The sequence below is a fragment of the Oryctolagus cuniculus genome, chromosome 9 (assembly GCF_051225735.1).
Source record: "Oryctolagus cuniculus isolate XC-2025 breed Fujian yellow rabbit chromosome 9, ASM5122573v1, whole genome shotgun sequence".
In the NCBI taxonomy this organism is placed as follows: Eukaryota; Metazoa; Chordata; class Mammalia; order Lagomorpha; family Leporidae; genus Oryctolagus; species Oryctolagus cuniculus.
This window is the reverse complement of record NC_142875.1, coordinates 61,436,442-61,453,069: the sequence shown is the minus strand read 5'-3', so window position 1 is coordinate 61,453,069 and position 16,628 is coordinate 61,436,442. Positions and strand designations below refer to the sequence as shown.

Below are 16,628 nucleotides of genomic sequence, written 5' to 3'. Positions count from 1 at the left end.
CAAGGAGAGGTATAGGAAGAAAACTAAGCACCTGCCCTTGTTTCTTTCTGCCCTTCTCCCATTGCTAGGGGTGAAGGCACATTTAGGACTGCTGCTGTAGATGCTACTTCCTAATCTACACAATTTCCCTTGCTTTGCTTTGATGACAGCAGAAAGAGAGGGTCTCTGTTTTCTGAAGCTCTCCCCAGAGGAGAAAGACAAGAGGAAGGGGTTGAGAACTTGAGGCGTATGGTTATTTCTATTTCTTTTCCTTCCACTCAGTTAAGCCACCATCTACAGCATGAATCTGGGAGAACAAATTTCTTTGCCAAGATATCCCAGCATTTTGTAAGAACACTCTGGCATGAACTTGGGGTGGAGTGGGATGTGTGTGTGTGTGTGTGCACCTGTGCGTCAGAGAGGCATCTGTAAAGAAAAAGGCAATGCAAGAAACAGAGCTCTGCAGGGGACCAAGGACTGTAATGTGTAAGCAATCCAAGGACAGGGCTGCAGGGCCCTTGATGGGCCTGTTGGCTTGGAAATGCGGAGCCAGCTGCCCAGCCCTGTCCCTCCCTGCCTGACTGCTGTGCACCTCCCTGCGAGATGTCAGTTAATGCCAAGAGGACTGGGGCTACAGCATTTGGCTGCTGCATGGTTTTTCAGCAGTTTGGCCACACAGTAAGAGGAGATTATAAAATAGCATATTTTCAAAAAACCCTCGTATTGAATTCAAAAGCGATTTTTTGCATGATTTGAGATGTTTGACAGAGGAAAACAACGCCACTTTTGTGAGTCAAGCTTTAAAACACAGTTCACTGCTAATATGGTTGGTCTCCAATGTGCATGCCCTCGCGGTCATCCTTACTTTACTGGCCAGGGTATCGGCCACCACGGTGTTTTCCAAGGTCTTGTCATAGGCCTTCTCTATTTTGGCTATGAAGTCCCTTATAGTTTCACAGAGTACCCTTTTGAGGAAAAGAAATTGTAGAATTCAGTAAACACAGCAGGCTGGTTTCTTTTGCTCTATAAACACATTTGAAAAACAAGAACAATTAGGCAAGCCGTCAACATATCTAGATCATTTTGTGTAAGTCTATACTTTGATCTGCTGAATCAAGCATCTTAGATAAGTTCAAGTTGGATACATGGATGAACTTTGCTCTATATCATTTAAAATTGCAGTCATTCTAAGGTTACCATAAGCCTTTGTAAATATGTAATGTAATATGATATGTAAATATCATTCTTAAGAATGATATTTTACATTACATTCTTTAAGTTACATTCTTAAGAAGACTACTTTTAGATCCCATTAAACAAAGTAAAGCAGTATCGTCTACAGTTGCTATTTTCCATAGCAGAATCTGCAGTGTTGAACAAACGAGGAAGAGGCTACCATCTACTTTGTCATTATCCATCTACTATTTAGTGTATGGCATCTTGACAGCACATTGTTCCTGAAGAGGAAAGAGGTTGTATATTATGCTGGAAACCGATCTGCCACTTGAATTGAGTTATGTCCTCTTTAATCCACTCATTTCTCCCCTTAAAAGAACCAATGCAATAACACACAAACCTAATTTAATTTAGGTCTCTTTAGTGTCAGCAATGTATGGTTTACTTGTTTGTTTGTTTTTTTTTTAAATTACATTTGGTTGCTTTGCAATGGAAATATGCTAAATGAAAAAATAACCCAAAACACTGACAAAATCTGTCTTTCAAAAGTCTTAGGACCTGGTGCTACAATTTTAACACAACCAGTAGGATGGCAAATGATCAGTTTTCTTTCAGCAAGGTTTCATACTGATACAATCAGACCACTTTAAGATCACAGGGATTTAGATGGAGGAGTTTGAAGAAAAAGAAAAAAAAAAAAGATTCCACAGTTATATTTTCGATTATACTCATAATTTTCACTCATAGGTGAATGGCACAATAATAAGTTAATAATTTGAAACTGAGCCATTCAATAGACAAACGTACACACATACCCATGTATATACACACTCCCTCTTCACATTTATCATCTAGGAAATAAATGCATTATTCTTAACAATTTGTGTTTTGTTTGTTGTTTTTTGGCACTCATTGATAGATTTTACTTGGACAGAGAGGTAGTAGTTCCTAACCTCCAACCTTCTGGATTGGCTTTTTAAATTCAAATTTCTATCAAGAATTTAGCTTATGGAGTTGGCATCGGCATTGTGGCGTTGCGGGTAAAGCCGCCACCTGCAGTGCCTACATCCCATATGAGTGCTGGTTCTAGTCCCAGCTGCTCCTCTTCTGATCCAGCTCTCTGCTATGGCCTGGGAAAGCAACAGAAGATGGCCCAAGTCCTTGGGCCCCTGCACCTGCATGGGAGACCTAGAAGAAGTTCCTGGCTCCTGGCTTCGGATCGGCACAGTTCCAGCCCTTGTGGCCATCTGGGGAGTGAAGCAGGTTGGAAGACCTCTCTCTCTCTCTCTCTGCCTCTGCTTCTCTGTAACTCTGCCTTTCAAATAAATAAATAAATCTTAAAAAAAATCTTAAAAAAGAAGAATTTGCTTACTACCTGTTAGAGATACTTTCATGCACTTCACAAGAAGCTTTGTCTCTTTAGTCATGAACAATACATCTATGCGAGTCCTTAAAACACGAAGTCTGCCTACCATGAACTTTGTTCTATGGGCTTTACACAAAGTTTCTTTAAGCGATCCCACTTCCAGCGAGAGGAGATACTGCACTCTCAACTCTTTGTATAATTCCCAAAGAGAGTCTTTCCTTGCCATGATGATAGCATTACTCGGATACGATTTCCTGTAAGGTTTGTGAAACTACATGAGCAATAACATTGTCATGGCTGCTTTTGTTAGTGTTTTTCTAACTCCGGGGGTGAGAGGCCTTGGGTCCATTGGCCCAGGAATAAAAGAGACAGCAGAGGTTTCCTTCCTCAGTTTGCCACTTCCCTGAGGCAGAGAGGCTGAAGGCTTGACAGGATGATCCTGTGACTCCTGTGGCCAAGGGGCTGATCAACGGGACTGTGAGGGTTAGCAGGGTGCTTGCCACATAAATTGTGCAAAAAATTAGAAGAAATGCTCTATCTAATGGCCCATTAAGTTCCACATTCCACAAGGAACATTTATATTCTGGAGGAATGAATTAATCTTTTATCCACACCTAAAAAGTGAATGCAGACCATTTAAAATAGAAATAAGATGCATACTTAAAATAGTACGATTTCAAGGTCATGCTAATTGAGAATTTGCAAATTGGACAAAAACAATTTTCACACACAATTTCCTACTTCACTCCATGAAAGACTGACAGAAAACAGTTTGCAAAGCAAATAAAAGTGAAACATAGATTATTCCCCCAGAGCATAAAACCTGTTAAACCTCTAATTACATTTTTAATATTAAAATTTTTATAATTCCAACATTTTACTTCTTCAATTTAGTTTTCTTCCTTCAAAGTTGAACAGTCAATGATACGATATGAAATATTCAGTTGAAGCCAATAACAGTCCACATTTAACATGTGTGATACTTTCCACCATCATTTTATTATACTTATCACTAGAATCTATACCTTCATTGATCAGTTTCTCATTTATTGTTTTTCTAAATAGGGGCAAAAGGCAATAAAATATGCAATACTGGATTAAGATAAATATGGTCACAGTACTCAATCACAGATTGACAAATTTGTTCCTCACCTAATACACACATTTCCAATTAGAAATTAAAGATGACTGAGAGGTATCATGCATAATTCAGAAAGACTTCTAGCCATCTACATGGCTGAGTATATATTTTAATAATTATGTACCCTATCTCTTCTATTTATGAGGAAGCTGCCTACTTATCTCTAAAGCACTTTCCAAAGCTAAATTCTGTGGTTCCATATTATCTTATTATTATTTTTTCCCATCAGTTTTCTCATTTTCTGAAAAAAAAAAAATGTATACAGAACACACTGCACTTATTTTAAACATTTGGAGTGAGTAGGGTAAGACATCAGAGAACCTAATTAAATCCTACTGTTAAAGTTAACAAAGCTTAAAAGCTAGTGACTAAATAAAAATAGAGCCATATATATTGCAGGAGGTAAAGACAACTTATTTAATAACATCATTTTTTATTTTATTCATTAAATTCTATCTATGACTGTTCATTTAGAGCTTCTGACTTTCAGATCATCACTCCTGTTACTATAGTGGATAGATAAAAGTCCAGCAACAGTCAAAGAATTATTGCTTTAGGTTAACCTACATATCAGCTGTGTTAATGAAATATAACTTTGTCACTAGCATTTCAAAGTTTTTTAAAATATTGAAGTGGTTGAGGATATTGGAGATTATTATTTTACAAAATATAAGTATTATATACACAAGAGAGTTAAAATATTTTGTCTTAATATTGTGTCATTTGGGCCGGTGCCGTGGCTCACTAGGCTAATCCTCCGCCTTGCGGCGCCGGCACACCGGGTTCTAGTCCCGGTTGGGGTGCCGGATTGTGTCCCGGTTGCCCCTCTTCCAGGCCAGCTCTCTGCTGTGGCCAGGGAGTGCAGTGGAGGATGGCCCAAGTCCTTGGGCCCTGCACCCCATGGGAGACCAGGAGAAGCACCTGGCTCCTGGCTTCGGATCAGCGTGGTGCGCCGGCCGCAGCACGCCATCCGCGGCAGCCATTGGAGGGTGAACCAACGGCAAAGGAAGACCTTTCTCTCTGTCTCTCTCTCACTGTCCACTCTGCCTGTCAAAAAAAAAAATTTAAAAAAAATATTGTGTCATTTGATAAACAAGTGGAATGAACAAAATAAGGGGATTATTTATTTTATTTAGGTTCAAATCAGGCTACAAGCGAGTGTGTGTGTACACCATGTTTTTTTTTTTAATCATTGACTCACGCACCTGTGATTTGTGTACTTTACTGGTTTTATGCCATCCCTCAATCAGGATTTTTTAGATTTTAAAAGTCATAAGAGGCGTCAGTGTTATGGCATAGCACCTGTGATTTGTGTACTTTACTGGTTTTATGCCATCCCTCAATCAGGATTTTTTAGATTTTAAAAGTCATAAGAGGCGTCAGTGTTATGGCATAGCAGGTTAAGCTACCATCTCTGATGCCAGCATCCCATAGGCCACAGGTTTGTGTCCCAGTTGCTCTCCTTCCAATGCAGTTCCCTACTAATGACCTGGGAAAAGCAATGGAGGGTGTCCCAAGTGCTTTGGGTCCCTGCCACCCATGTGGGAGACTCAGATGTAGCTCCTGGCTCCTGGCTTCAGCCTGACGCAGTCTGGGCTGTTGCAGCCATTTAGGGAGTGAACCACTGAACCTCTATGTGTGTTTCACCCTCTCTATTTATAACTCTGCTTTTCAAATACATAAATAAATCTTTAAAAAAAAAGTCTTAGGGAGATGACACTTAAGTGTGATGACTGAACTGTGTTTGAATTCTGATTTGAACAAGTCAACTATTAAAAAGAACCTCTCACATAACCAGGGGAAATGGAATATGGATTAAGTAATATTGATGGTATTGGGATTAACTCTACTAATTTTTTTAAAAAATTTATTTATTTTTTGGAGCAGTGAAGTGACACAGAGAAGAGAGAGAGAGAGAAAAGAGAACAACTTCCATTTGCTGGTTCACTCCCCAAATGACTGTGCAACAGCTGGAGCTGGGCCGGGCTAAAGTCAAGGGCTTAGAACTCCATCCCAGGTCTCTGATGTGAATGGCAGGGTCCAAAATACCTGGGTCATCTTATGCTGCTTTCCCAGGTGCATTAGCAGAGAGCTGGCTCAGAAGTGGAGCAGCTGGGACTTGAACCTGTGCTCCAGTGTGGGGTGCCAGTGTCACAGGTGGCAGCTTAACTTGCTGCACCACAATGCCAGCCCTATAGTAAAAAAGTTTTTTATAGAACAATATACGTGTTTATACAAAAAGTGGAATAAAAAGATCTGTAGGATTTGCTTAAGAGATCCTACAGCAAAATGAAGTGGAGAGTAGATGGCAATATGTTGATAAGTACTGAAACTGAGTAATGGTACGGTCGGAAATCATAGCAGTCTCTACTTTTACATATGTTTGAATATGTACATAAAAACTGAAAACATATTGCATAAACTGGTATAAAGTGATTACAGACTGTTTTCTCTTTGCCTTCTAGAATGTGGAATTTTAATCTGGAGTCGTAAAGGCCAGGCTGCAGCAGGCTGGGGAGAACAAAATAGTGATAAGGGGAAGCCATGGTTGGGACAAAATCTGCTAACAGGCAATGAACTAGCTAGGGAGAAACCCAGAGCTGGGGCTGACAGCAGAGCCTAGACAAGGAGGTAGACCAAGGTCCAAGAAACAACTGGAAATGAAATCAGGTAAAATATGAGGCGATATCATATTTAACAAAACCCTCTGTAGTTCATAGACTCTGCATTTATTTCACTACTCAATTGAATTCTCCTAACAGATCCATGAGAACTAACTGGAAATTCTTCCATTCTTAGACTTCTAGGGCAGAAACAGATCTCAAAGCTGGCACATGGTTGGGTCTCAACTGGAGCACAGACTGACTCCAACTTAGCAAACCATGGGGCTCACTCCAGGGATTCTCACGCTCTCCAGAAACACTCTGAGGTTCCCTCAAACGCTTTATTCAAATTTCATTTAGGAATATAAGTTTTTTTAAAAATACTCACATGGTTAGACAGAGACAAATAATATGTTGACTTCTACTTTAGAATTAATTAGTTTTTGTGTAAATCTTGGACTAAAGCAAATTCTGCTATTTGTATTTAATTGAAGCCAATTGCCTTACAGCCTTCTAACTAAAACAATAGCAGAAATAATTGAAACTACATCAAATATAAGATTATATCTCAGCTATAACTTTATTGCTTAATTTTTCTCATAGAAGACTTCAATAATTCAATTCTACCTAATTTATTAACAGCAAAAAACTCAAGAATTTTATTAATCTGCACCAAGGACATCAAAGATCTCTAAGATGAGAATTAGAAAACATTAAAGAAAAAAATAGAAGAAGACACACATACACACACACAATGAGAAAATCTTCCATGTTCATGGATTAGAAGAATCAATATTATCAAAATATCTATACTATCAAAGGGAATTTATAGATTCAATGTGCTAGCAATCAAAATACCAAGGACATTGTTCTCAGATATAGAGAAAACAAAAACAAAGCTGATGGCATTTCAATATCAGATTTCAAGACATACTACAGGGCAGTTATAATCAAAACATCCATCCTGGTACTGGCACAAAAACAGATGGATAGTCCAATGGAACAGAATAGAAACTCCAGAAATTAATCCAGGAATTTACAACCAACTTATCTTTGACAAAGGAGCTAAAATCAAGCCCTGGAACAAGGGCAATTTCTTCAACAAATGGTGCTGGGAAAACTGGATCTCCACATGCAGAAGTATGAAGCAAGACCCCTACTTACACCTTTCACTGAAATCCACTCAAAATGGACTAAAGACCTAAATCTATGACTTGAAACCATCAAATTGTGGAAAATTCTTATGCTATGAAAAAACTAAGCGTGGACTTCAAAATATTTTTGCACCAAAATAAACTTACCTTTACTTCTATTTTCCACAAAGTTTTTCAGGTTCCCTTGTATTAAACAAAGGATGATTTTTTAAAGTCACATCTTTTTATACTTTGCAAACCTTCCATTTCAGTTTTCCATCTTTTCTAACAGTGCTCTCCGATTTGCTCTACAAAGATGCATTTGATTCCCAGGAGCAGCGTGGCACACTCAAAATGCAACTTAGATGTATGAATGGGGGTGTTCGGGACACCAGCAGCAGACTCAACGCACCAGCACTGGAACGCAAGGTGAGCCGAACCTCAATAACCCAAGACACCGGCAGGCAAGCGGAAAGAGGAGTCTAGAGGGAACAAGGCCTGAAATCCTGTGGGAAAAAGTTCACCAGGCTAACTAGAAGAGAGAGGAAAAAAAAAAGTGACCCATACGGACACGAGTTTCTCTCTCTCTGCTCACCTCTTAAAGGCGAGCAAGACAAAGAGCAGGCGCCATCTTGGACATACATCATAAACAGGGTGACCTCAGGTCTGCACTGGCCCTGAGCCTAGCAGAAAAACCTGACTCTGGGGGTGGGGGGTGAAATAACAGGAGATTAGGACCTAGTGAATGTGTGGTGCTACTGAAATGAGACTGTGAAAAAAGAGACGGTGGGGGAGAGAACTCACGGAATTCATGTGAGTACTCTCCAGAGACGCTACAATTCAGTAACCTTGGCAACCCAGTGGAGACTGCAGGAGAATTTGAGCCCACACTGAGGGCAGGACAGATTCCCTGTGTGATCCTTGGGAAAGAGCTTCCGATCTCTGGCTCCTGTGGGTATATCATTCGCCTGCTAACTACCTCCAATTCTGTTCAGCTGTGCGGAATTACTTCCCTTTTGAATCAAAAAAAGAAAGAAAGAAAGAGATTTACCACGCCAAACCTGGGAGTGTCACCTTTGGCACACCCTTAACCCTGAGGAACCAAACAGAGCTCTCAGGCCACACCCATCTCAAGCCTCTGAGGCTCCATCAAAAGCAGACAGTCCACTTAATCTAGAGTCATAGTATAACAAGAAAAAATACCACAGTGAAGAAACCAAAGAATATCTCCAATATGCCAAACAACAAATGCAAAAACCGAGGTAACAAGAACAAGGAAGACACTATGACGCCCCCAAATGAAATAGACACCCAAATTCAAGATTATGAAGATGATGAGATAGAAGAAATGCAAGAAGCAGATCTCAAAAAATTGATAAGAACATTAAGAAGTTCTCAAAAACAAATTCTTGAACTACAGAAATCCTTAATGGACAAGATAGAAAATCTTTCTCGTGAAAATGAAATATTAAGGAGGAATCAAAATGAAATGAAACAACTAGTAGAACATGAAACTGTGATAGTGATGAGAAATCATAACAAAATGAAGAATTCAATAGATCAAATGACAAACACATTAGAGAGCCTTAAAAACAGAATGGGTGAAGCAGAAGAGAGAATATTGGACTTAGAAGACAGAGAACAGGAAAGGATACAGTCAAACCAAAGAAAAGAAGAGGAAATTAGAAATCTCAAAAATATTGTGGGGAATCTACAGGATACTATTAAAAAACCCAACATTCGGGTTCTAGGAGTTCCTGAAGGCATGGAGAGGGAGAAAGGATTAGAAGGCCTTTTTAGTGAGATAATAGCAGAAAATTTCCCAGGTTTGGAGAAGGACAGAGACATCCTAGTACAGGAAGCTCATAGAACCCCTAATAAACATGACCAAAAGAGATCCTCACCACGACACGTTGTAATTAACTCACCACAGTGAAACAGAAAGAAAAGATCCTAAAATGTGCAAGAGAGATAGGTGTTTAATTAATGCTATAACTAGTACTCAAATAGTATTTTACACTTTGTGTTTCTGTGTGGGTGCAAACTGGAAATCTTTACTTAATATATGCTAAATTGATCTTCTGTATATAAAGATAATTGAAAACTAATCTTGATGTGAATGGAAGGGGAAAGGGGAGTGTTGTGGGTGGGAGGGAAGTTATGAGGGGGGGAAGCTATACTGTATAAGCTGTACTTTGGAAATTTATGTTCATTAAATAAAAAAAAAGAAAAAAAAAGATAAAAAAATGTGCAAGAGAGAAATGTCAGATTACTCTCAGAGGATCTCCAATTAGACTCACAGCAGACTTCTCATCAGAAACCCTACAAGCTAGAAGGGAATGGTGAGACATAGCCCAGGTACTAAGAGAGAAAAACTGCCAGCCCAGAATATTATATCCTGCAAAGCTCTCATTTGTGAATGAAGGTGAAATAAAGACCTTTCATAGCAAACAGAAATTGAAAGAATTTGTCGCCACTCGTCCAGCCCTGCAAAAGATGCTTAAAGATGTGTTGCACACAGAAACACGGTCATCAGTATGAAAGAAGGTAAAGGAAGGAAACCTCACAGCAAAAGATCACAGGGAATTCAAAGCACATATTAGATGTATGAATGGGGGCCCAGGATGAGACAGACAAGGAATAGGGAGTGTTGAGGCCTGGGACAACCTAGAGAGTCACATGTTTCACCAGAAAGCATTACAATTCAGTAACCACACATTCACCAACAGCAGCACTGCCCAACAAACAAGGAAGGTCTACAGCCCAGGCATTCTGGACCACCCAGTGTGCTTGGCTGGCCTACGCCATTGTGCTCTTCCTTTTCCTAGTCCTCTTTCCTCTTTCTGAGGGCTATGTTGTCCAAAGCAACTGTTACGCCGATTATACCTTGGTCACCAGATGTGTTTATGGCTTATCTTGTCTTTCCTTTCTGGGGCAAACTAGGTCCACACTACAGTGAAGTCTGTGTAGTTTTCCTTCACAACCCTCCCACTCCCTCCTCCCTCTCCCTCCTTGTCTTTCTTTCTGTGTAACAGTAGTATTTGCTCGCTAAGCCAGAATCCTAAAAGCATTCTTCTACTTATAAGTTGAAAATTTCAGTTGGTTTCACCTCTTTCCTCTGGCTGACTTTCCAATTCTCATGACATCAGTATAGAATGCTTCAAAAGCTAAATTCTAAATTCCAGCCAGGAAATATTTGGGTAACATCAAGTGGCATTGGCTCCATGTATGGAATCAACTTAAATAAAATCTGGCAATTTTGAATTAAAACATAATTATGCAATTTTAAACATGCTGAGAAAGGTAATTTTGCAAAATCTCATCATTAGTTTCCTTCTATTGATGTACATAGTTCCAAAACAGTAGTGTTTATGAAAATAATTATAATAAAACATGCTTTTCATTTTGTGATTAATCATAAACACTTCCTTAAATAACATTTAGATTAAAGTCTAGAGATGTATTATACCTTTTTTTTGACAAAAAACGTTTCAAATAGCAAAAAATATACCCTCTAAATATAGTCTACTTACAAAGAAGATGTTAAAGTGATTTTTAGAATTCAGTTTAAACTTAGTGTATTGAATCCTACAAGCTACTTCACAGATACTTTCTGAAAAGAAAAATCACAAAGTAATGATGTCAGAGCTAGGAAGCAGCTTTCCTTCATCGTCACTGTGGAACTACCTCCTGACGTAAGCTCCACAACTCACTTGGTAGATGATAAGACCACTGCATGTTCACCAGAATTGACGATCTTCGTAAGATGATTTGCAACTGAGTCTTCATAAATTGTCATCTGCAAAGAAAAAAAAATAAAGCCTATGCTGTATTTCCGTGGGTGCCATTTACACAACTCAGTCCTTACTACTGTTTCATACATGGTAACATTCACGAGGCATGTGAGATGGAGCACTGGCTACAATGAAAAAGGGGTCCTTATGCCAAACAGATAAATATCTCATTTCTGTGAAAGGATTTCAGTTTCTAGACTTTATTTGTATAAAAATCCAGAAAAATATCTTTTGAACAAAATATGTCAAACACCTTACTGTAAAAAGAATTCCTACAAATTAGTACAAAACAGCCAAACAATCTAATTTTTTAAATGGGCAAAAGACTAGAAACTTAAGTTGGAGAAGATCCAAATGGTCCAGAAACAGATGAAGAGGTATTCAGCCTCATCAGCCATCTGGCAAATGTGAACTAAAACTCCAATGCACATACGCTATAAGTCATATGATAATGAATGGTGTATGTATCTATCAGAATGGGAAAAACAAAAACAGTAACAAACAGAAAATGCCAATTGTTAGCGTAGTGTGGACCTATACAACCCTCACACACTGACAATGAGAGTGTAAATTGATGTAAATACTCTAGAAATCTATCCAGTGTATCTACTAAAGCTGAACACATGTGCAATACCATGGGACCAACAATTCAACTAGTATATCTACATCCCAAAGAAATGCAGATGTATGCTAGATGTTCCCAGCAGCATTCACATTCCCAGATAGCACAGTGGATAGCAAACTGTGGTTTGCTTATGCAATGGGCTAGTGTAGGACAAAGAGAATGGAGGAGTTAGATGACTGTGCCGCAATATAAATGAGTATGACAAACACAGCATTGAGGGAAAGCAACCAGATACTAAAGAGAGCATACAAGATGACTCTATTTTACAAAGCACAAAAACCGAAACAGTACTCTATGTTGTTAGAAGCCAGGATAGTGGTGGGGGGCCAAAGAGGACTCCTGGAACACTTGAATGCTGTCCTGTAATCTCAGTACTAATTACACAGGTTTGTTTAGTTTGTGAAAATATACTAAGCTGTGTAGTCATGATACGTGCACCTTCCAGTATGTATAATTTCATAGAAGTTTTTTTTTTTTTAAATGTTGAATGTTGGGGCCAGTGCTGTGGTGTAGCGGGAAAAGCCGCTGCCTGCAGTGCTGACATCCCATATGGGCACCGGTTCAAGTCCCGGCTGCTCCACTTCCAATCCAGCTCTCTGCTATGGCCTGGGAAAGCAGTAAAAGATGGAAGCAGTAAAATATGAAAGACTTTTTCTCTTTCTCTCTGCTTCTCAGATAAAATAAATAATCTTTTTATAAAATTGTTGACTAGACAATCATACAATCAAGTAAATAAGGACCTCTTAATAAAACCATAATACTCAAAATGTCCTCCATCCCCTTTTCTATTTGACTCAAGCTTTAACACCTTCTTGCAAAAGAACACATCTCCCTAAAAAAATGTGCACACAACTTGAACAGCCTCATGTTCACAGCTCTCTACTAAACGTTTGCCCCAGATACGCCGCCTGCCACACAGTGCAGAAAGCTCCAGTGTAAATGACCAGCTGTGGAGGGCCTCCTGTGTTCTTCTGCCCATCTCTCCACGGCTCCTCGCCCATCAGCCTAAGTCTCTTCAGACTACACTCAAGATTCAGTTAACGTCCCTCTCCCCATCACGCCTTCCCCACTGGCCTCTTCCCCGAGGAATTTCATTGCTAACCGACACTCAAGTGCACCATGGCTAGTCAGTATGCTTCTCCCTTAAATTTCTATCCCACCTCCTTCAGAGAGAGGTCATGTATGGAAAAATAATTTCACACCAAGGAGAGAAGGGGAGGGCAGGAACTCCACAGTTACACTCCACACTGTACTGACCCAGGAACCTACTTTACTGATCTCCTGACATAATGCTAAAATGCATCTTTTTTTTTTCTTTTTTCTTTTTTTTGACAGGCAGAGTGGACAGTGAGAGAGAGAGAGAGACAGAGAGAAAGGTCTTCCTTTTTGCTGTTGGTTCACCCTCCAATGGCCGCCGCAGCCGGCGCGCTGCAGCTGGAGCACCGCGCTGATCCGAAGCCAGGAGCCAGGTACTTATCCTGGTCTCCCATGGGGTGCAGGGCCCAAGCACTTGGGCCATCCTCCACTGCACTCCCGGGCCACAGCAGAGAGCTGGCCTGGAAGAGGGGCAACCAGGACAGAATCCGGCGCCCCGACCGGGACTAGAACCCGGTGTGCCGGCGCCGCAAAGCGGAGGATTAGCGCAGCACCGGCCTAAAATGCATCTTTATACTTAACATCAGAAAAAGGCAAATACCTTTTTAAAATGCAAAAAGCAAACATTCTTCAAAGATTAGTCTTATTCTCTGAAAAGTGGCAAGTGTTTTAAAAGAACATGTATATCGCCGGCGCCGTGGCTCAATAGGCTAATCCTCCACCTTGCGGCGCCGGCACACCGGGTTCTAGTCCCGGTCGGGGCGCCGGATTCTGTCCCGGTTGCCCCTCTTCCAGGCCAGCTCTCTGCTATGGCCAGGGAGTGCAGTGGAGGATGGCCCAAGTGCTTGGGCCCTGCACCCCATGGGAGACCAGGAAAAGCACCTGGCTCCTGGCTCCTGCCAGGATCAGCGCGGTGCGCCGGCTGCAGCGGCGGCCATTGGAGGGTGAACCAACGGCAAAGGAAGACCTTTCTCTCTGTCTCTCTCTCTCTCACTGTCCACTCTGCCTGTCAAAAAAAAAAAAAAAAAAAAAAAAAAAGAACATGTATATCACTAATTAATGACTCAGTCATTAATGCCCTTCAAAGCTTAAAATTTAAAAATCCAAGTTTTTGTTCATTAAAAATATTCAAAGACAAAAAAACCACAACCTCTTTTAGAGTAAAATAAAATAACCCCTATGTCCAAGGATTAAACTATAGGTGTCACTTATGTACTCACTTAGCAGGGTCAGGAAGGGAAGTCATACAAAGGTTTAACATTTTCTGTTGTATTCCAGACACTGTGCTGTATGTATTTATTTAGCATCCTGTTTGACAGCCTAGAAACCTGAGGCTTAGGTGGCTGGAGTGATTTTTCCTAAGACCCACAGCTAGTAGAGTACAGATAAGCAACAAAGAAGGGTTTAGCTTGATTTTAATGCAGTTGTCAAGGTCAAGAAGTCTCACACACAGTCAAGTGCATCTCCAGTGGCAGTCAGAGGGCATCTGAGTCTTGGTCAGGGTCATGCAGAACACCCAATAAATCTATAATCTTGAAAGATGCTTTCCCTTTGTTCTGAAAATACATCTATAAAAACCAGAATAAAGCTCATTCAAAATCCTTTTGCACTAAAAAAAAGAAAAGATACCCTTCATCTACTTAAAATTGTACCTCCTGTTTGGTGATTATAGATGTGACAAAAATAAGTAGAGCAAAAATAACTCCCCCTGTTCTCTTTTTTAGAAACAAAGCTAATAAATTTACCAAAATATTATTGAGGCAAAAAGACTGGTTTCTATAAAAACATTATGTTTATAGTCAGAAGAATACTGTATCTAAAATTGCTGCTGGGGATAAAGTAAATAAATATATTCATCTTCAACAGTTATCTCTGGGTGAAAAGACTAAAAGTGACTATTATTTTATTTTTCATTGTTATTTTCTGAAGTTTTTAGAAGTTGTTTTTGCCACCATTATAACAGAAAAAGTATCAAAAATATAATTAGCTTCTATAAGGAATAGGATCATATTTCTAGCTATTATTCCTCACATTAGCTTTGACAAGTTCATAATTTCCTTAATGACAAAAGACAAATTTGAACTGGAGAGAAAAATAAGTTAGCACAGATCAAATGGACTTAGTGAAACGGAGAATAAAGCTTTAACTGTCACCACTGCTGGGGCAGGTGTTGGGTGCAGTGGCTAAGTCACTTTGGACACCTGATCCCATGCGGGAGTACCTGGGTTTGAGTCCTTGCTCCACTCCCCATTCCAGCTTCCTGCCAATGGACACCCTGGAAGAAGGTGGGAGCTCAAATAGTTGGGTCCCTGCCACACGGGAGACCTGAGTTCCCAGCCCCTGGCTTTGGCCTAGCCCAGCTCTGGTGTTGCAGGTATTTGGGGAATGAACCAGCAGACAGGAGATTCTCTCTCTTTCTCCATCTTTCTCTCTCCTCTGTGTATGTGTGTGTGTGTGTGTGCCCTGCTTTTCAAATGCATAAACTCACAAGCCTGTATCCTCACTTACAGATGACATAACGAAGGACCATAAAATCAAGTGACAGCTAAATTCACCTTCCTAGTGTGGATGGTCAGGGAAGATCCTAAAACCTCAATCTTCAGCAAGAGTCTTGTCTCTGGGGGAGAGGATGGGAGTAATCACTAAAACAGGAAAGGAAAAATCCCTGAGATGCCCTGAAGGTAGTGATGAGGTGGGAGGATGGAGAAGAGGAGAAGCAAGAAAAGCTATTCAGTTGAACAGCACTGGGACAAACCAAAACGACAGGAGTGTGTTCACAATCCTCAAGGGAAAAGCCCAGGAGGATAACCGCCAAGGTGCCGTGGTTCTGCATACGAGCGCGGCCACTCCTTCTCCAGGTAGATCGTCCCCCTACTTCAAAGCTCCACCCACTCAGTGCTGTCCCACAGCTCTCATCCACAGCCCGTGTAGAGCCAGTGTGAGCACTTCGGGTTTTCTTCTCCCCACGTTTTTACTGTAAAATACTCTGGCTGGTGGCTGGGGGGCGCTTGTCCCAGGACCAGTCCTGCCTCTCTGGCTAGCACCTGTAGTGGCTCAGAGATTGCTCAGTTGCAAGAACTTTGGTTTAATAAGATTGTAAATAAACCCCACCTCTCCCCCCACCACCACCAAAAAAAAAAAAAAAATGAAATTGAATAACACATTGTCATAGCTTATGAGTAAATGTTCTTATTTTTTGCAAGGTATCTGCCCCTATTTCAAATGGCAAATATGTAACCCTTTATATAAGTCTTACATAAAGTCTTATATAAGTCTTACATAAAGTCTTATATACTTAAGTCTTACATATAAGTCTTACATAAAGTTCTTCCGATGTTTCTGGAGGTCCTGGAAGTAGAGCAGCCTTTGGTGGCAATTTGAGTTCATACGTCATTATACTCCACCTGAGGGGAAAAACATCTTTGCTCTAAAAGTCCTTTGAAATTTAACAAGCTGAGAGTTCCCATCCCAAATACATATATCAGCATATACATATACTCACGTACTATGGATTATTGCATCTTAAAATAGCCACAAATGCAGAAAGAAATGGCGTTTGGGTAATTTACAAAATGCTGAATTAAATTCTTTTTTTATCTGAGGCACAGGAACACACAGAGAGTCAGAGTAGGGGTGGAGAGAGAGAGAGAGAAGAGAGAGAGAGAGATATTGATTCTATCTTCTGGTTCACTCCTCAAATCCCTGCAACAGCCAAG

The 16,628-nt window shown here is 40.3% G+C and overlaps 1 protein-coding gene across 8 annotated transcripts in view; it reads right to left on the bottom strand.

Moving 5' to 3' along the window:
• Positions 1–16,628, bottom strand: part of DGKH (diacylglycerol kinase eta) — a 208,886-nt gene that overhangs the window by 38,080 nt on the left and 154,178 nt on the right. For all 8 annotated transcript variants that reach the window (XR_016213237.1, XM_002712967.6, XM_017343497.4 and 5 more), the window contains 3 exons: positions 16,232–16,316; positions 11,112–11,197; positions 845–944 (listed from right to left, as the gene is read on the bottom strand). Coding sequence is in view for 7 of the 8 variants with exons in the window: in XM_002712967.6 (XP_002713013.6) it covers positions 845–944; positions 11,112–11,197; positions 16,232–16,316 (271 nt within the window). In the remaining variant the exon portion in view is untranslated. The remainder of the gene's footprint in view (positions 1–844; positions 945–11,111; positions 11,198–16,231; positions 16,317–16,628) is intronic.